The following is a 21,076-nucleotide window of genomic DNA, read 5'->3' as shown; positions in this document are numbered from 1 at the left end:
CAAGTCGAAAGGAGGCAGCGGGTGGCCAGTGACTTCCACGGCAGTTCGTGCCCCCGAGCGGCCCTCTGCAGGGCCATCGGCTGGTGTTGGTCAGCCATGAGCACCCCCTGGGGGCCAGCTCCATGGGCCTGGGGGCGGCAGGTGACCTCCAGAGGCAGCGTCTGAGGCTGGGACCAGGGCCAGCCAGTGCCCACCTGGATACCAGCAGGACATGGAGGCCTCACCACCCAGCAGGGCTCCATCATGTCCGGTGTTTTTGTTTAAGGAGCGGGCAGGGTGGGAGTTGCCTTTATGACTTCGGCAAGTTTGCTCCGCCATTGGGTGTTTTCAAAGTCTGAGCAGCGTGCCCTGGCCCTCAGCATCAGTACCTCCCTTCCCAGGGCACCAGGCTCCCCTTCCCACAGAACAGGAACTGCCTGGCCTGGCCCCAGCTGCATGACCGCATCCCTGGGAGGGTTTTGGCCTTCCTGGGGGAGGGGGCTGTACAAATATGTACACACACACACACAGGCTACTTACAGATGTCGGTTTTTTCAATGACTATTTAGTGCATTTTAAAGCCTACTGTTACCCTGAGATTCTAAGTTTAACCTACAAATACCATTACTCTCTTTTATGAATCTGGCAGATTTAAACAATCATGTTTAAGGCTGGGGGAGCTTATAACTCCATTAACTAAATTATTTCAGGATACCTTAGTGATTTTACAAGTTTAATGCTGGTTTCTTAAGTTTATAGTCATCCTAAAAAGCCAGACTTTCCCTAGTTCCTAAACAGTTCTTAAAATTTAACAGATTAAGCTAACCAATGAAATGGATATTAAGTTCTCCTAAACATTTTCAAACAATCACAAACTTGGCCAAATCCTCTTTCAACACTCTGCTTAAAATCCTAAGCGCAAAATTAATTATGCAATTACCCATTTTAAACTGGAATTGCAAGGCTAATCTGTTTTGTACTCTGATGGGCTTAATTCCCTTAGACGTTATAAATGTGTGAAATACCAGATCTATACGCTCCCAACTTTATCTGAACTTGATTTACTTCAGTGTCTCCAGTCTAGTTCAACCTTCCTGGGTTAAGGCCACTTCGCCACCAAGGAAGTGGTTTTACTCCTCAGAGCCATGAGCCAAGGCACGGCTGGGTGGGCCCTCGCCCCGAGTGCCCACCTACACTGGGTGCTCTCGGTGCTCTCAGTGCCCCCGGCCTCCTCCCCACCCTGCCTCCCCTGTGCAGGTGGCTTCATTGCTGGGCTGGATTCTATTTATTGCTCATCCTTTCAGAGTCTCCCTGCTCTTCCACCCTCAGGCCCCACCCCTTGCAGCTGTTCAGCAGCATCCAGCTGGAAGGCGCACCCTCACCGCCTTTCAGTGCATTCACTTTACTGTGCCACTAACACCACCACCCAGCCGCAGAGGCCTTCATCTCCCAGCTGAAACTGTCCCCATTAAACTCGCCATCATCCCCACGCCCCTGCCAACCGCCGTTCTCCTTCCCGTGTCCAGGAACGTGTCTGCTCAGATCCCTCGTGTGAGAGGAATCACAGTCCTCGTCCTTTTGCATCTGGCTTCACTGAGCAGGGTCCTCGGAGTTCATCCATGCTGTAGCAGGTGTCAGGATTCCCTTCACCAGTTTTTTTAAGTGTTCTTTCTTGTGTTGAGCTGGGAAGCATGCTGGGCCAGGTGGTCCTACAGGAAGCATCTCTGATGAGCCCAGTCCCACCTCTGGGAGCAGACGGCAAAGGACAGTGTCGGGGACGCGTGCACCCTGAGAGGACCCAGGGCTGTGGAAACAGCAGGTTGATCTCTGACAATAACTGTCCTTGGTTGCTTACAGCTGCGCTCCTGGCTGAGGTCAGCACCGCCAAAGGAGGGGCCGGGGCCCGGCCCATTTTCCCTTAGCTTTTACTCCCGCATCTCCTGGAGAAAATGCCACTGTTTCAATCCAGTATGTTAGTTTCCTAGGGCTGTCATAAGACATGGCCACCAGTTGGGTGACTTAGAACAACAGAAATTTATTCTCTCGCGGTTCTGGAGAGCAGAAGTCTGAAATCAAAGTGTCAGGAGGGCCACACTCCCTCCGGAGGCTGTAGGGGAGATCCATTCTTTGCCTGGTCCAGCTTCTGCTGGCGATGGCTGCCATCACCCCAGTCTCTGCCTGCGTCTTGATTTCACCTTCTTGTCTGTGTCTGTCTCCTATAAAAGACACCTATCCCTGGGATAGGCCCTATCTGGGTAATCCACGGTGGTCTCATCTTGAAAACCTTAAACACATGTGCAGAGACCCTTCTTCCAAGTAGTAACTTCCACAGATCGCACGGCGCAAGAGTGTGGACATGCCTTCCTGGGAGCCACCGTTCAGCCTGCTGCACTGCACCTGTCCCCGCATTCGGTGTGTGCATCTTCCCCAGGTGTCCCCTCCCTTCCCTATGGCTCTTCTTTTTTTTTTTTTAAGGTATCATTGATATACACTCTTATGAAGGTTTCACATGAAAAACAATGTGGTTACTACATTCACCCATATTATCAAGTGCCCCCCATACCCCATTGAAGTCACTGTCCATCAGTGCAGTAAAATGCCACAGAGTCACTACTTGTCTTCTCTGTGCTACACTGTCTTCCCCATGACCCACACACACACTATGTGTTTCCAGTCATAATACCCCTGAATCCCCTTCTCCCTCCTGCCCCACCTACCCTCCCACACCCATCCCCTTTAGTAACTGCTAGTCCCTTCCTGAAGTCTCTTTGTTCCTTCAATTTTGCTTCATTGTTATACTTCACAAATGAGGAAAATCATTTGGTACTTGTCTTTCTCCACCTGACTTATTTAACTGAGCAAAATACCCTCTAGTTCCATCCATGTTATTGCAAATGGTAGGATTTGTTTTCTTATTGCTGAATAGTATTCCATTGTGTATATGCACCACATCTTCTTTATCCATTCATCTACTGATGGACACTTAGGTTGCTTCCATTTCTTGGCTATTGTAAATAGTGCTGCAACAAACATAGGGGTGCATATGTCTTTTTCAAACTGGGCTACTGCATTCTTAGAGTAAATTCCTAGGAGTGGAATTCCTGGGTCAAATGGTATTTCTATTTTTAGTTTTTTGAGGAACCTCCATACTGCTTTCCACAATGGTTGAACTAATTTACATTCCCACCAGCAGTGTAGGAGGGTTCCCCTTTTTCCACATCCTCACCAACATTTGTTGTTCCTAGTCTTTTCGACATTGGCCATTCTGACTGTTGTGAGGTGATACTTCACTGTGGTTTTAATTTGCTTTTCCCTGAAATTAGCAGTGTGGAGCATCTTTTCATGTGCCTGTTGGCCATCTGAATTTCTTCTTCAGAGAATTGTCTGTTCATATCCTCTGCCCGTTTTTTAATTGGGTTACTTGCCCCTATGGCACTTTTAAGATTCTGCCCACCTTCCTGGGAGGCCATGGTGTTCATTCAGCAAGCAGCCAGGCACCTTGGCTCTGAGACCTTCCGGCCTCTCTCCCTGCGGGCTTCCTGGGGCTGCATCTCACTAGGCACCTGACAATTCCCTTCCCTCCCCTGGGAATCCCCGGAAGGCCAGGCAGATTGTCATGGAGGAGGGGACATGCCAGTCACCCAGCCAAGAGACTAGTGCTGCACAGATTGCCTCCTGGCCCTCAGGAGGAGCTGCCTATGATGTAGAGCCAGCGGTAGAGAAAGAAGTCTCATTCAGCCTCCTGCTTGCCCTCTGGACTCTAATTAATTTCCTTCTGGTGGACTGTGTTGATTACAACCTCATTAAGTAGCTTCGTGCCTTCGGGCCCCAGTGGTTTCAATATTGAAGCTGCCTACCTTTGCTGGTTAATATTCTGAGCTTGCTGCCTCTCTCCTTTCCTCGGCTCTGTTGTTGCAGGAACTGTGGAGTCATGCCTGGCTGAGACAGAGATACGAGCTCATTTCCCGAGGGGGCCTTCCTTCTGGGAATGGGCTTAAAACCCTGAGTTTAAAAGGGAAGGGGGTGGTTGGGGTTTAAAAATAGCATGTGCCTGGCAGCCTCCTATGTGGCTTCCCCCAGCTTTTCCCTGAAATACCTAAGGAGACACACCAAAAAGACAGAAAATGCTAATGCAAAGACAGGTGAGCAGGCTTGGAGGAACTTCCTAGCTCTGAGACACTTGGGGCAGCCCCACTGTACCCCAGGAATCGGAGACCTCCTAAAGCGAGGGCTTCACTGACCCAAAGTCAGGCCACCGTCCCTTTCCCACGATGCTTTAGAGGTGAAGGGTTCTACCCTGCCCTCACTGCTCCCTCCCCTCGCCTCTTCCTGCAGCTTTCAGAGAAAGCAGCTCTCAGAAGGCACCCCCACCAGGCAGCGCAGGAGGGGTAGGCAGGAGCTGTGGCCATGGGAGTCCGAGGCTTGGCTGGGGTGGGAAAAGCCCTGGATGTGGACACTGCTGTGGGTCTCCGTGGACTCCATGGTTGTGAGTATCACCCGGGCTGAGGGCACAACGTCAGAGCCTGGAGAGGTGGACTCACTCTTACCCAGGGAGGCATCCAGGGAACAAGGTCAAGATTTTGGTCACCAATTCCAGTGTGTGGGTGTGGTTTTCCACACCAACTGGCAGTTCTAACACCAGCTGGATGTCCTACCATTCAGCTCAATTCTGACGCTACCTGGACTTAGCATTGGATCCCAAGGGGTCAGGGCTCCATCCCACAGGATGGCATCATCTCCCCACCCCCACTGCTGAGGTCAATGCGGAGTCCAGGTTGTCACCTCTGCTGACCTACCAGCCATAGATCGGAGGTTCCCACACCCCTATCCCTGGGTTCCATTAAGTTACTAGACTGGGTCACAGAACTCAGGAAGATATTTTACTTACTGAATGACTGGTTTATTATAATTGGACATAACTCAGAAACAGCCAGGTGGAAGAGATGCACAGGGAAGGTATGGGGAAAGGACACAGAGCTTCCAAGCTATCTGAGCCTGCTGCTCTCCCCACCTCCACATGCACAATAACCCGGCAGCTCTCTGACGTCCCCCCGCCCCCCTTTCGTGGAGGCTTCCTTACTTAGCCTCAACTGACTAAATTGCCTGTTGGTAGTTGAACTCAACCTCCAGCCCCTCTCCCATCCCCAGAGGTCAGGGGGATGGGGCTGAAATGTCCAACCTCTAATCATATGACTGGCTCCACTAGCAACCAGCCCATCCTTGGGGGCTTTCCAAAAGTCACCTCGTTAACATAATGACAGATGCCTTTGCTGTCCTCATCACTTAGGAAATTCCAAAGGTTTTAGGAGCTGTGAGCCAGAAACAGGGACAAAGACCAAATACGTATTTCTTATCAATCACAATATCACATTACACAGATGATAGATGTGGCTCTCACTAGATCATATCTCCGTCAGAGGTGAGCAAGTGGGGAAAAAACCCCAGGCATAGCACAAATTCTATGGAAACTAAACCCTGACCTCTGGAAATGATCTACAGCAGGAGCCAAAAGAAACGAACATTGTGGGAAAAGAGCTAAAAGCTACAAAAAGAGGCCAAGCTGAAATGGGAAAAAAAACAACAGGGTGAGTTGAAGAGGGAAGATTAATGAGCAAAATAAGGGTTGGAAGGAAGTGAGCCACTAGCCCACCCACGTGATTGGAAGCAGTGGAAGCAGAGCTGATGCTGCGGAACGTGGGATCAGGGCCGAGGAGGCCGGCCTGACACCCACTCCCACAGCGTGTTGTGGAAGGACACAGATGCTGAGAGACAGCGTTGATTTTCCTGGTGAAGAGACAGGCTGAAAGGAGGTCCATGTTTGTGGGTGGAGAGAACCCCAACACTGAGGGTAAGTTCAAAGAAATCACCAACTGTACCCACAGTGGCAAAAATTTTTAATAACCAAGCAGTGATGGCAGAACAAAAATGGCCAGGTGCACATGCTGCCCCTTTCTGCTTCCTCCGATCTCGGGAAGATCTCAGGAGATCACCTTCCTTGGATGTCAGGGACCTCTTTTTTTTAATTGTTGCAAAATACACATAAAATTTACTGTCTTAACCATTTTTTTAAGTTCAGTCGTGTGAAGTACATTCACACTGTTGAGCAGCCATCTCCAGAGCGCTTGGCCTCACAGGACTGAAACTCCACACCCACAAACAGCAACTCACCAGCCCTGCCACCCACCACTCTGCTCTGTGCATCTGTGGAATGAGTGCCCTAGGGACTTCATCTAAACAGAGTCATCCTTTTGGGACTGACTTATTTCACTGAGCGTAATGTCCTCAAGGTTCATCTGTGGTATAGCATATGGGGGATTTCGTTCCTTTTTATGGCTGAATAATATTCCATTGCACGTATAAAGCACATTTTGTTTATCCTTTCATCTGGGGATGGACATTTGGACTGTTTCCACCTTTGGGCTGTTGTGAATAGTGCTTCCATGTACATAGGTGCACAAGTATCTGCTTGAGCCCTGCTTTCAGTTCTTTTGGGTATATACCCAGAAGTGGAATTGCGAGGCCATATGGCAATTCTATTTTTAGTTTTTTGAGGAATTGACATTCTGTTTTTTTCTTCAGTGACTGTACTATTTTACACTCCCATTAGCAATGCACCAATTTTTCCACATCCTTGCCAACATTTTTTATTTTCTGGGTTCTTTTTTAGGGGGGAGGGGTGCTGTTTTGATCTAAGAACTGAATTAGCCAAAGAAGTTAAGTTGATTTGTATTTGTGTGCAAAGGAAGGGCTAGGTGTTGAGAGGATTTGTAGGGTGGAGATGAGAAGTTGAGAGACACAGGAAAGAGATTTTAGGAGTTTGGAGGTGTATTGCGAAACAGTGCCCCTTTGGTGTTACCCTTTTGAGAGGTTGTTGTAAAGATACCAGCTACTGTCCAGGCTACCCTCCATGTTGAACTGATGTTCCCAGGAAGGGGCAGTGTGCTGGGACTGTCCAGGAGAGAGCATAAGGTCAGTGGCAAAGACAATCCTGTGGACGTCTTCGCAGGAAAAACAGCTAAACATACAAAAGTCAGGCAATCTCAGAGTCGCCTGCATTCCAGGGACAGCCAAGTAACAAGTACCCACTAAGGTGTTGTGAAGGGAGTTTCTTTCTAGCCAGGCTGTCTGCACATGTGACTTCAACATAAAGGAGTTTTTCAGACAAACTAAACGCTCAGAAAATAAGCCACCCATGTATTCCTTCCGAGGAGAACATTTTTACTGGATGATGTTTCTCTAGCAGTGCGAGAACCCAAACTACAGATACGCGTCCAATGACAGGAAAGTACTGAGGCGGGGCAGTGAACATGGCAGCTCAGTCCCAAGGACTTGGAAACCTTCACTCCAATCCTAAATGCAAAATGCCACATTTTCATCAATAGAGTAGCTTTAACATTAAAAGAAAACAAAACAAAAACAGTAAGAGTAGTAACCTGCATCCAAAATCTCCAGCTATAGCCACAAAGGCCAAGGAGGAGAGGGAGCTGCAGACAGCAAGTGTCAACATTCCCCAGTGGCCCTCACCCCAGCCCATCTAGGACCTGCACTAGGCCCAGTCCCGATGGCACCAGCTCTCCGGGGCCACGGCTCACTAGGCTGAAAGCCCAGGACCAGTCCCTTGGACTGACTGTCGCTCCTTCTCCCAGACACCAGCCCTGAGCACGGGGTGAGCTTCCCTCTCCTGCATGCCCTCCTCACCACTGCACACACAGGGAGCCTCCCTGAGGAATGGTGAATGCCAGAGAGGAGAGAAAGTTTGCTGTGTGTCTGTCCAGCGGGAGTTTTTCCAGGACCCACAGGGAAGGCCTTAGCCAGTAACCCTTCCCAAGGACTCCCAGCCCTCAGGCTAGCCCCTTTCCCCCAGAGCACCCCATTCTAATCCTGCAGTTCTCAAACTTCTTTTGGCATCAGGATCCCTACTCTTCTTTTTTTTATTGAAATATAGCTGATACAACATTGTGTAAGTTTAAGGTGTACAACATATTGATTTGATACATTTATTTATATTGCAATATGGTTGCCATTGTAGTGTTAGCTAACACACCTCTGTTATGCATCACATAATTACCGTTTTTTCTAGCAGTGGAAACAGTTAAGATGTAGTCTTAGCAAGGTAAACCTTTACAATAGTTTTGTTGTCTACAATCACTACTGTAGGATTTACACTATCTACTAGTTGCAAGTATGTACCCTTAAACAGTATCTCCCATTCCTCCACGCTCAGCCTCTGATAACCACCATTCCCCTGTTTTTTTGAGCTCAGCTTCTTTAGATTCCACGTATTAGTGATATCATACAGTATTTTGTCTTTCTCCATCTGACTTATCTCAGCATAATGCCCTCGAGGATCATCCATGTTGTCAGAAATGGCAGGATTTCCTTTTTCTCATGGCTGAATAGTAATCCACTGTGTATATATGTATAATCACATCTTTATGCATCCATCTGTTGACAGACAGGGTGTTTCCATAGCTTGGCCAGTGTGAATAATGCTGCAGTAAACATTGGGGTGCAGAAATCTCATCAATAGCCTGTTTTCATTTCCTTTGTATATATACCCAGAAGTAGGATTCCTGGATTGTATGGTATTTCTATTTTTTATTTTTTGAGGAAAATTTTTACTCTTTAAAATTATTAAGGACCTCAAAGAGATTTTCTTTATGTGTGTTATAGTTCATGAATGCTGCTATTCACTGTATTAGAAATCAAAACAAAAATATTTTAAAGATTTATTTTTTCACTCATTTAAAATTAATAACTCACGTATAAGATAAATACATTTTTACAAAAATAACTATATTTTCCAAAAGAAAAAGAATGTTAGAAGGGTGGAATTGTTTCATGGTTTTTTATTGTTTTAATGTGTAACTTAAAAGAAGGCAACTGGTTCTCACCCCTGCTTCTGCCTTCATTCTCTTGTTTTGGGTGAAATCTGTGAAATCCAGTGTCACACTGTTATGGCATTGGAAAAGAGGATCTCCCAGAGCCCCTGGAAGGAAATTTAGACCACACTTTGAAAAATGCTCTTCTAATTTTCTTCCTATGTGAATCTCTGCTCGCTTCTGGAAAGTCAGGTGCACCATCCCTCTTCCCCCTGGAAAGAGTCCCCAAACCTGCTTCTGCAAGCTCAGATAGCATGGACACTCCACTTACACCAGATGGTGAGTGCCGGCCATTGTCCCCTGTGGTCCCATGCCTGTGACACTCTCCCAGCGAAGCTGCCCATGGCACCTGCTAATGTCCCCAGGCTGTCTCCTGAGGAACGGTCAGACACATAGTTCCTAGAGATGGTCCCGTTGAGACTCATGCCGAGGAAACCAGGACTTTCCTCACTGCCTGGTAGTTTGCAAGGCAGATCAGCCCCCCATGGTGGAGTGGCCTAGAGGGGCCACGTGGATTTGATACTACACACACATACACACACACACACACACACACACACACACACACACACACACCGCCATGTGTGCAGCAGGTGCCGCCTACCCACCCCACTCCATCCCTTCCTGAGAGCCAGGGCAGAGCCGAGCTGGCAGGCCATGTCCATGCAGCTGTGACATGGCCATCCCCAATAAACTGGCCTGGCAGGGGCAGGTGCATGGGGAGGACCCAAGGAGGCTGTAAGTGGCCCAAGGTCCCCGCTAGGGACATACGCAATGTCCAGTGTTGTAAAGCGGCACAAGCACTCTGGGGCCTAGATGGTCAAAAAAAGAAGGAAAGCTATACATTGTGCAGCAGGCTTGGGTGGTGGCCGTGACTCACAGTTACTTGGAGCACTGCAACCTCCTTCCCACCCGCGCCCCCTCCCAAGCAACAGCTAGTGACCCGAGAGGACAGCAGCACTGAGAGATGGAGCCACTGTCGGCGCCCTGGAAGCCCAGAGTATGGAGGGCGAGGCCGTGAGGGAGGAGGCGCTCTGGGCATGCATCTTCCCCAGATGTGCCCCGGCCTCCTGGGTCAGCAACTAGGGTTTCTTGGTCCTTCCAGGATGGGATGGCCTCTACTGGCCTGGAAAGGAGCGGGTCATGGAAGACAGGGCATGGCTGGTAGGAGCACATGAGACCCAGGCAGTCATCCAGTTCAGGGTTTTCAAACTTCTCTTTGGCAACAGAACTACTTTTCTTTTTTATAAAACCAAAGGGCGGAGAGCAGAGCCACTGACTCTTCTTCTCTCTTGTGGCTGTCAGCCCCAAGCTCTCCCCATTTCACAGATGGCGACTTGCCCACAGACTTGCAGTGATTTCGGGTTGGGCAGAACCTAGAATCCAGCGCGTTCTCCCAGGGGCATTCAGGGACAGCTGTAAAAGGAGAGTGCAGGGCGCATGTCATGGGGCAGAGGTACCCACGGGGTAGGGGCACAGAGGGCAGAGCTGAGGAGGGTGGAGGCTGGTGTTCAGCCCACAGCCCACAGAGGGCCAGCCCAGCCTGCACAGCAGACAGGAAAGGAGCAGTCAACCCATCTCCTGCTCTCCAGTGGCCCCAAGGCCAGCCTCTGACCATGGGCGTGCCACCCCTGGGCCTCTGCCCTCCGCCCCACCTCCCTGCCCCAGGGAAGGGGGCCCTTCGCTCTTTGACAGGTGGGCTTCCTAAGACCCTAGAACCCCAGCCGTTTGACCTCCCCTCTTCCTGCACTTCCAGCCGCCTCCTGCCCCAGGGAGGGCGGGCCATGTTTTTGCTCATCACTGAGTAATACTTTGTATCCTGAGGCCACGTGTGTCCCGAGGCCCCAGCATGCCTGCTGACTGTGAGGCCAAGGTGGGTTGTGTGGGCAAAGCTCCCCATCCCATCCTGACTCCTGGGTTTTTCTAAAGAGAGAGGTCATGGTTTTTGCCCCACTCTCAAATGGGTGTGTGGTCCAAAAAAGGAGGAGGGCCTTCCAGAAAGGTGCAGGCCAGGGCAGGCCCCACCATTCCTGAAATTCCTTTTTTAACATCCTTATCACGTGACTTTTTTTATTTCAGTGTTTTTGGATATAATTGAGATGTCACTGTGTGAATTTAAGACCTACAGCAAAAGTCTTGATTTACATGTATTGTGAAATTATTACCGCAGTAGGTTTAGTTCACATCTTTACCTCACAGAGTTAGGAAAAAAGAGAAAAAGGTCTTTTTCCTTGTGATGAGAACCTTTAGCATCTATTCTTAGCAACTTTCAAATATACCACACAGCAGTGTTAATAGAGCACCAGGTGAGGTGCAGGGTCCAGCCCTGAACTGACAGGTGAAGTCAGCCACTCTGGGCCTTAGTTTCCTCATCTGTACGTCAGGAATGATGATGCCCAGCCTCCTTGCCCTACAGGGGTTTCTAAGGGAAGGAGAGAAGGCATTTAGAAAAATTCAGCCTATACCACCGAAATGTCTGGGAGCAAATCCTTCATGGGACTCACCCATCACCCACACATTTCCCCAGGTTGCAGGACCCTGGCAACCCGGGCTGGGGAGCCTTCCTTCTCTGGGCTGTGCTGGGACAGCTCCTTATGTGGCTTGGGGGCTAGAGGGCTTAGGGTGAAGGCAGCAAGCATGGGCGGTGCCCGCCTTCTGCACCCACCCTCTGTGGCCCCCTTGGTCCTTGGGGGGTGGGGTGGGGGCAGTGCCCCCGGGGGGGAATGTCACATTGCCTGGTCTGTGCAAGGCACCGAGCTAGAAGCCGGAACCACAGCTCCCACCTAAGGATGACGGAAACTGGAGAGAGGCGTTTGAGAAAAGACAGAAGTTACACCCATGTTCTTTCCCACACAGAGGGCATAACGCTTAGTCCAACATTCTAAAGTGGAAAACCATGTTTCTTTACTTCTCAAAAGCGATTAACTCCATTTCAAGCCCCCATGGCTTGTCTGGTGGGAAATTCAAGCTTAGTCCTGTTTGGGAGGCCTACCTTTTCCCTGGAGCTGTGTAGAAATCTTGGTGTCTTAGTCCACAACCCTTGGGTCCCAGTACATACTGGCCACCACTCTTGGCCAAGCCCTGGGGTTCCTTGCTGGTGGGCAGGGGTCTCTGCAGAGGCTCCCAGCTAGGACTTTCGGTGTGTAGTGCCCCCCAAACCCTTGTCCCTCTTCAGGCTTGGGGAACCTCCTACCCAGTGCCCCTTGCCTGCATGCTCCCTCCCCTCCCTTAAGGAAGACCCCATTTGATACCCTTTCTTAGGGAGCCCTGGTGGGGGTTTCTTCTGGGTGCCTGGCAGCCTCACAGCTCTCCTTTCAGCCCCACAAGTCATAAATCCCCCCACGCAAAGAGACACAGGTCAGGTCACCTACTCAAGGAACAGCAGCAAACATGATGACAGAAGAATGAAGAAAACAAATAAATGCCAGTTCGTGATCCTGTCACAGAATGGGGATTTCACCATACATGCCATCTCCAAATTTTGCCCCAGATGGAGGAGCAGCCACTGGAGCTGTGTCTAGGCACCCTTGGCTTCATCCTCTGGGGAACTGGAGAGGCAACAGCTTGGGGGCTATCTTGGGACAGGACCATAAACTGGGAAGGCCATCTTGGGGGGCTTGCCTGGCCCCCCTGGGAAGTTCTATAGATGCTTCCTTGCAGGTTGGGAAGCACTTTAACCAGGGGGGCGGGGTCTCCTCCCCTGCCAGGGCTCTGGGGGCACTAAGCCACCTCCAGGGGGCTGTTCTGGGCACATTGAGTGGGACCCAGGGGAGGGTGGCACCGCCCCTGACCTCTGGGCATCCTTCCCTCTTGCAGGACTTGGGCATGGAGTCGACCTCACTCGATGATGTCCTGTATCGCTACGCAAGCTTCAGGAACCTGGTGGACCCCATCACTCACGATCTCATCATCAGCCTGGCCCGCTACATCCACTGCCCCAAGCCGGTAGGACAGCCTACATGCCTTGGGGCCACTGGAGAGCAGGAGATGGGTCCGAGTGAGGGGCTGTCTGGGTGGATGTAAATTCCCAGGTTCTGTCTCTCCGAGGTTGTCTGAGGGTCCCTGCCGCAAAGCCAGTCATGTGCAGCATCCAGGCAGACACCCCCCAAAGAAGGGAGGAGCACAGGTCGGGGAAAGTGGGTCCAAGGGAATTGGGACAGAGCCTCACATTGTCCAGCGCAGTCAGCAAGGTCTGACAGCCCTAGTTCCTTCCTAGGGGCATCTCTGAGGCTCTGCTCTTGGGGCTACTGGGTTAGCCTCCAAATGGACTCTGGGCCTCACCTCCGCCTCCGCCTCCCTGCCCTCTCAGCCCTGGGGGCAGCCAGAGAGCAGTCTGCAAAGTGAATTGGGTGGTACTTGTACCTGGCTGGAAAACTTTCCATGTGGAGTTGAAGTAAAACCCAGACACCCTATCTGGCCCTGCCTGAGTCTCCTTGCTTCTCACCTCTCCAGCCTGCTCGCTGTGCTCCAGCCACATGCGCCTCCTCTCTCCGTGGAGCACCCAGGCCCTTCCCTACCTTAGGGACTTGGCCACCACCTCTGATGGCACCTGCCCCCTCTGTCTGAGCTTCCCTCTCCGCCATTCAGACTCAGCCTAGGGCCCCCCTCAGAGGGCTGCTTTGGCCAGCCCACCTTACATAGGTCTCCTGACCAGCCTCTGTTTATTCCTTCCTTTACCGTCATCTCACGCACTGGTCTCTGAAGTTATTGTCCTTTGTCAGCCAACTTATTGTTTGGTTTCCCCACTAGAATATATAAATTCCAAAGGAGCAAGAGAAGGCATCTGTTACATTTTGTCCCAGGCAGGGCCCTAGCAGGAGGCAGGTGACACATTCCGTTGTGAATTTTTAAGAGAGTTTAATAAAGAGACTATTTCCAGGGTTGTGGGCAGGATAAAGGAAATGAACAGAGATGTTGAGACGCCCAAAGAGAAGCAGCAGCAGGAAGTTGCTATCACAGGCTGAAGATGTGACGCTGGAGCCAGGACACCTCTCCCAGAACTGTATTGTGTTTCCTATTACTGCAAATTGCCCCGAAACTTACTGACTTAAAGCAACAGATATTTATCATTGCACAGCCTCTGTAGGTCAGAAATCCAGAAGGAGCTTCACTAGGTAATTCTAGCTTAGGGTATCTCAGGACATGAGACAGGGCTGCAAAGACTGGCAGCTTGCTTCCAGGACGGCACATCCTATGGCTGTCGTCAGAAGGCCTCAGCTCCTTGTCACATCCTTTCCATAGGACTGCTTGAGCTTCCTCACATCATCGCAGCTGGCTTATCCCTGAGTGGGTGATCTAAGAGACAGCAAGGCAGAAGCCACAAAGTTTTTTATGAGTTTTTTACTCTCAGAAGTCACATACCATTACAGCTGCTGTATACTATTCATCACCTAGGTCACCCCTGATACAGTACGGAAGGAAACGTCACAAATGCCAGGAGGCCAGAATCAGTGTGGGCCATCTTGCTGATTGTGCTGAAGCAGGGGGGGAATGAGACTAAATCCCTGGACTTTCATCTCCTCCTGCCCTCTCTGATCTCACTCCAGTCATTCCCATTTGCTGAACCTGGGAGCCAGGAGCAGAAGAGCCAAGTAATGCTGTCTCTAGAGCTCAGCCTCTCTAAGCACTGGGAAGAGCAATGAGCAGACTGGGAGGAGGGAATAAACAAAACCCAGCACCCTGGCTCTGTCCGGAGCAGTGTCCAGCTGGTTGTAGGCAAGGCAGGCAGTTTCTGATGCGAATGAGGGAGGTCTTTGGGCAGGAGGGCTGTGCTTGTTTGGGTCCCAGGAACAACATACAAAGGTGCCTGGGGAAGTGAAGCCAGAGGCTGAGGAGTGGTCCAGGCGCTGTGACTCCTGGAAGGGACAGCAGGTCTTGCGCATCTTTCCTGACAGGTCAGTGAGTCCCCAGGCCTCTGGACAGCAGCACTGAGCAGGGCAGGAGAGGCTGCACACACTCCACCTGCCAAGTCACCCCTGACTTGCACCATGCCCTCCCTGACCTTCCTTCTCCTTCCTTTCCCACCGGTGGGAGGAAGAGCTGCAAAATCACTTCCGCAAACTGCCTCCAAGTCTCCGGTGTTGGTTAGGATTCAGCTGCAAGTAACAGAAGCCACTTCTGATACTGAGGGTCCTGTGGGGCCCAAAGGCAGCCACGCTTGAAAAAGAGGGACTAGAACTAGACAAAACGCAGTGCAAGCGGCTCTCCATCCCTCCTCTCTGCTCCCCCGGCTCACTCTCCAGTCCCTCTTGCCCGTACTGCACTGCAGCAGACAGGGTTGCCCCTGGCTCCGAGTTTCCTCGCCGGGGTCCACCCCCGAAGGGTCGGGGTGTGACCCCGTCTTGAGTGGGGATTCCGGGAGAGGGCTGATTGGCTGCGCTCTGCCGGTGCCGGCTCTGGGTCAATCAGCTGTGGCTTGGAGGCTGGGTATGGTTGCACAAAAGGACTGCTGGGCTGCACCACTTGGAGGAGAGGGGCCAGCAAAGCCGTGGGCTGCAGGGCGCAGGGACGTGCGAAACTCGTGGGTCTGTCATCAGAGCTGCCCGGCCATGGCTGCCCCAGGGGCGTTTGGATGCTCCGTACCTGAGAGGCAGCAGTTCCTGGCACTGAGACGACGCAGAACTGCCCTTCCTCCCCCCTCCCACCCTCTCCGCTCCTTACTCCGCGTCTGGGGCGTCCTGCTTTATCCGACGTTGCGCGGCGGGGAGACCTGGAGGGAGTTTCGAGAATTGATAGAGTTAGGGGGGAAAGTAGATGGGTTTGCTTATGCTTTTCCGGGGGTGCAAATGAGAGGAACACCTTGAACGAACCTAAGTACGAGATTCCTGGCCGGGAGGGCGGAGCAGAGCGCAGAGCGGGTGGCAGGATGGGAGCGCCAGCCTCAGAGCGCTGCCGAGATCGGGCCCTGAGCCCACCTAAGGTGGGGCTTCCGTGTGGCCTGCCGGTCTGTTCACCTCCTTTATGCCTCGGCTGCCTTTCACAGGACTGTGGTAGGACTGTGATGAGCTCGTGCATGCCACGCAGAGACGATGTCTAGCATACAATAGATGCTCAGGAAATGATAACTGTTGTTTATTTCGTCCAGACAAGCGGAGGGGAGCTCTCACTTCTGTGAGGGCACTAGGTCACGTCTTAAATCACCTCTCTTGGGTGACCATATCAATTGTCCCCGTTTAGTCGATGAGGAAAGGGGCTGGCTCATCCTCCCAGGCGGGGAGCTGCAGCGCGGAGTCCACCCAGTCCTCGCCCTGCGCACGGCTGCCCCCTGGTGGCGGTGCCGGCGCGCCGCAGCGGCCGCTTTGCCGCCGCTTCCTTTTCCTTCAAGGCCCAGCCGCCCAGGCCTGAGAGGATGGAGAGACCATGGCCCCTGAATTCTGGAAACCCTGGGAAGTGATTGGAGGAGGAGCTCAGTTCTCAGGTTTGGAGCAGGTGCTGAGGGTGACTGGCAACATTGTGGGCCAAACTCCAGATCCCACCCACTGGCCATATATTTAAAACGTGTAAACCGGTGCTTCTCCACCTGACAGCACAGGGAATCACCTGGGGAGCTTTTAAAAATCCTCGCACTGGAACGTGCCACCCATCGCTGGGGGTGGCCCAGGCAGCAGTGTTTTAAAGCTCCTTGTGATTACAGGTGTCCCAGGGGAGAACCGCGGCTCCAGCTATAGCATCTCCATTGACACCTCCTGCCTCCCTTTGGCCCCCAGAGTTGACCTTCACCCCAACCCCCACCGTGACTGGCCCTCCCTGAGCCCATGCCGGCCAAAGCTTTCTCACTGGAGTCCCACAGAGCCCCTTTCTCCATGGTGCCCAAGCCACAATTACTCCTACTTGTCTGACCGTGCCCTCTCCATCCCTCCATCCCCGTGAATTCCCTTTGCCTTCTGCCCCAGCTCCTTCCTGGCCAGGGAATTTAATCAGATGCTGATGAAGGTGTCCAGCCCAGACCTACCTTGAGCCTCAGCCCCATAAATCCAATTGCATCTCAAGCTCCACATGGCCACAGATAAGGGGTCATTCTCCGCCCCTGCCCTTGCCTTCTAACCAGGTCCCAAATCCAAAGCCAAGACCCCTCTTCTTCCCGTCCCTGCCCACACCCTACCCCCATCCTGTGCTCCACAAGTGAGTGTGGTGGCCTCCATCCCACAGGCCTGGCAGGGACGCCCCACACCACCCATAAGCAGAAAGGCCTGGCCCTGAGCCACCTCTGTGTCTCCAGTCCACCCCTTTCTCCACCTCCCAGTCAGAGGGGTGGTTCTCAAATGCAAATGCAATCTTGCTGTTCCCCCTTCAGTAAGTCCCCTACAGCCCACATGATGGAGCCCCTGCCTGCTTCTCCACCAGCTTCCTGCCACACCTGTATGACGAGGCTCAGCAAGAAACTAAGTCTAAAAACCAACAGATGTCCACTACCAGGGTAGCAAACACAATTCCCTGGAGTGATGGGTGACATTCACTGATCAGACCCGCAGGCTTAGGCGATAGGAAGGTGAGCTTTGTGGAGAACAAGACCAGAGGTTTCATCTGAACAGATTCCATTTGATCTCAGGTTTTTGTCTCCTGGATCCTGCTCAGATGCTTCACCTCCTCAGGCACTCAAACCCCTCTCCCTACCTCCCCTCTGGTCTCCCTCTGGAGGCCCTCTCTCTTGCCTTTCCACCTGCCCCAGCCCCTGGCTTTCTGAATCGGTTTCCTCCCCTGTAAAATGGGCATCATAAGAGCATTTGTTGGTCTAGGGTTTTGTGGGAATTCTGTAAGGTCCTAGCATAACATCTCTGTGCAGTAATCCAGGTGACAGATGATAGTGGCTTGGACCAAAGTGATAGCCATGGAAGTGGTGAGAGTGGTCAGGCCCCAGATTGTCACCAACCCCATGCCTGTAACCCCCACACACCCAATTCCTTGCACAAAAACAAAGTCATTTCCTCCTCACTCGGGGATGCCTCCCTGTTTGCTTTCTCCATCCAAAAATCCCTAACCCCTCGGCTCTCAAAAGCCCAGCTCAGCTCTCAGCCTGGGCAAAAATAATCTTCCTTCTTTACCATGCCGGAGTTCTGTGTGTTGTGCTGCTCTGACAGTATAGCCCAGTATTTATTTGCTGAAGAGCTTACCATGCATGGGCTCAGCTATATTTGGGGCACTTTGCAAGTAGTAATTCACGCAGTCCACACAAAGTGCCCTGTGGGTTGGTACTGCTATGCCTTCACAGATGATTACTGGAGGCACGAGAGGTCAAGCAATTTGCCCGAGGTCACACAGGAATTGACCAAGCAAAGATCTGAATACACATATTTGACTCCAAGTCTAGGCTCTTCTATACTCAATATATTGCTTCTCCCTCAGCAGAGTGAGGATAATAACAATCAAGCTGGCCTTTTCCTGAGTGCTCACTCTGTGCCAGGCACTCTGCCAGGCATGGGTGTGGCCTCACCACATCCACGTTGCTATCTGCATGTGGGTTTGCATCCGAGCCTGGCACTTGCAGGTCCTCGGCCCTTGGCACTGGCCTATCTGGCAGGAGCACATATTCTCAGCCGTTTGCTCTGCCAGAGTTTGAGGACTATTTCATCGACTGCCCATGGGCCAGAGCCAGAGTCTCTCCAGTCTCTCTCTGCTGCACCTTCAGCCCAGTGCATTGGTTTGCCAGGGCTGCCATAACGAAATACTACTTAAACAGCAGGAATGCTTTGCTTCACAGCTCAGAGGCTGGAAATCCAAAATCAAGGTGTGGGCAGAGCCGGTTCTTCTGAGGCCCCCCTCCTGGGCACGCAGACAGCTGTCTTCTCCCTGTGTCCCCACACGGCTTTTCCTCTGCATGCCTCTGTGTCCTGATCTCTTCTCTGGAGGACACCAGTCACATTGGATTAGAGCCCACCCTAATGACCTTACATTACCTTAATTGCTCTTTAGAGGCCCTATCACCAAATACAGTCACATTCTAAGGTATTAGCGATTAGGACTTAACACAAGAATTTGGTGGGGACAAGATTCAGGCCATAATACCCAGGGTCTCAAACTCAAACACTGATGGGCCAGGTAGGAAATGTCTTAGGTGAATGAAGTGGACAGGAAAGACTTGGCCCTCATTTCTTTGGTTTTCCCATTTTTGGCATGGGCAAAAGAGACATATTAAAAATACTTCACTTTCCTCCTTATTACATTAAAAAGAAGAGCAGGGCATTCGTTCATGGCTGTATCCCCAGCTCCTGAAACACATGCCTGGTAACTAGTACTTGGCCAGTGTTTGTTGAGAAGATGAATGAGCAGAATGGCCCTGGACACTGGGGAGTGGCAGGGACCATGGTCAATACTGGCTAAGGGATCAGCTGGCTCCCAGCTCTGGGCAACTGTGAGATCACCTGGAATCCAGATTTTTATATACATCTCAAATTTTGAAAGATGGCAACTATAATAATTCACAGAAACTAAAACCACTGTACAGATGAGTTGGCAAGCACCGTTGTCTACTAAGAATGCCCAGCTTGAGCCAGCAGAGCAGGCAGCTGGGGGTGGAAGCCTGGGCCTCCCCCGCCTGATCCACCTGTGGTTGTCCCTGCAGGAAAGCGACGCACTGGGGGCCATGGAGAAGTTGTGCCGGCAGCTGACATACCACCTCAGCCCCCACTCCCAGTGGAGGCGGCACCGGGGGCTGGTGAAGAGGAAGCCACAGGCCTGGTGAGTGACATCCCTGTGCAGGGCAGCCCAGAAGTGTCTGTGACAGGCTGGGCCTGTGGTACACAGCTCCCACTCCCAGGGCAGTGGGGCCAAGGGCTGGAACCAGGGGGTGCTGTCTTGGACGATTGCCTGAAAGAGGTGAGGTCGAAGGAGGATTCGAGGGCAGGGGAGATCAGCCAGGTGGGCACGAGCCACGAGGGGAGCCGGAGGCGGGCCCTGCTGTGTGGGTTGGGAGCTGGGGAGTATGGGTCCATTCCAATGGGGTGGAGTGGGGGAGGGGACATGAGTTTCTAATTCCTGGTGTGCTGAATGTGGGCACTCCCATTGAGCCCCCAGTTCTCCTGGATATCCCCTAGGGGGACCCAGACCTCAGCTGTGTCCCTGGTTCATGCAGCACTGAGGACTCTGAGGGTTTTGTGGCCCCTGGAAGGGTGGGGGGTGGGGGCACATGGGACACAGAACCTGTGGGCTGAGACAGGTGGCACCACAGGAGGCAAGTGGACGGGAACCTGAAGGAAGGCCTTCTGCAGGAGGAGCGCCCGTGCCTCCCTTGCAGATGGCCATGGAACAGGGTGGCATGCACCCTGAAAGGCTCTGGCAGGGCCTTGAGGCTGCTGCCGGCCCTTCCTGCCAGACACGAGGGGAAGGACTGACCTTCACCACTGACCAGAAAGAGCTCCAGTGCCTCCTTCCCCTCTGGGCACCCACTCCCCCAGAGCCCAGAGGGCAGATGGGGCCTAGGGAGGCCTTCCCTGGTGGACAGTGACGTGAGGCTCCTGGGGCTGGCCAAGGATGGGATTCCAGTGGGGCTGAGGCAGGGGCCACATATGGGGACAGGACAGGAGGACCCATGGGGCCCGGGATGCCATCAGGAGCTTTGTGATCTAGCCTATCAGGTTTATAAGTCTAAAAGCTGCACATTTGATTTCTGCTGGAATCTGGAGGCCTTCTCTTCTGTCTCCCCAGAACACACACATGCTCCGTCCACCCTTCATGCAGAGGCCTCACTCCTCTCGGTGGCTTCCCATCACCCTTGAATTAAGTCCAAACGGCCCTTTGTGATGGACGCTTGACCCCTCCCTGGGCTCTCTCCTCCCTCCTTCCTTAACCCAGCCGCACTGGTCTTCCTGTTGGTTCAGACACACCAAGCTCTCTCCAGCCTCGGGGCCTTTGCACGTGTCCTTCCTGTGTCCGAACCTGTACCAGACTTATCTGATAACCCACTTTCCCTGTAACCCACTTTCCCAACAGCTCCCGTGTTCCATCCTTCGAGAAGCCCTCCCTGAGCAGCCTGCCCCCAAGCTGCTTCATCACTTCACTCCTGTTCATTGGTTGTCTTTCTTCCCTCTGGTAGAATGACAACAGGAATCTTGTCCATCTGGTTCACTGTGACCTCAGTGCCTAGACCAGCACCAGTCACATAGTAGGAGCTTAACAAGCACTTGCCAAAGGACTGAATGAGGTAGGGGATATTACTGCAGCCATTTGATGGCCACAGTCACCCAGCTGCTAAGCGGTGGGGCTAGATTCAAACCCACCCA

General features: G+C 52.1%; 1 protein-coding gene across 3 annotated transcripts in view; it reads left to right on the top strand.

The window, feature by feature from the left end:
- LRRC75A (leucine rich repeat containing 75A) overlaps positions 1-21,076 on the top strand; it is a 37,953-nt gene that overhangs the window by 13,754 nt on the left and 3,123 nt on the right. Inside the window, exons 2-5 of one of the 3 annotated variants that reach the window (XM_036920626.2) lie at positions 5,482-5,564; positions 9,050-9,140; positions 12,678-12,806; positions 19,420-19,535. In XM_036920626.2, the coding sequence (XP_036776521.2) occupies positions 5,482-5,564; positions 9,050-9,140; positions 12,678-12,806; positions 19,420-19,535 (419 nt within the window). Of the gene's footprint in view, positions 1-5,478; positions 5,565-9,049; positions 9,141-12,677; positions 12,807-19,419; positions 19,536-21,076 lie in introns of all 3 variants that reach the window. The other 2 variants (XM_036920625.2, XM_036920628.2) reach the window with 2 other exon arrangements.

The sequence above is a fragment of the Manis pentadactyla genome, chromosome 4 (assembly GCF_030020395.1).
Source record: "Manis pentadactyla isolate mManPen7 chromosome 4, mManPen7.hap1, whole genome shotgun sequence".
NCBI classification, from domain to species: domain Eukaryota; kingdom Metazoa; phylum Chordata; class Mammalia; order Pholidota; family Manidae; genus Manis; species Manis pentadactyla.
This window is presented reverse-complemented; position numbering and strand designations above follow the sequence as displayed.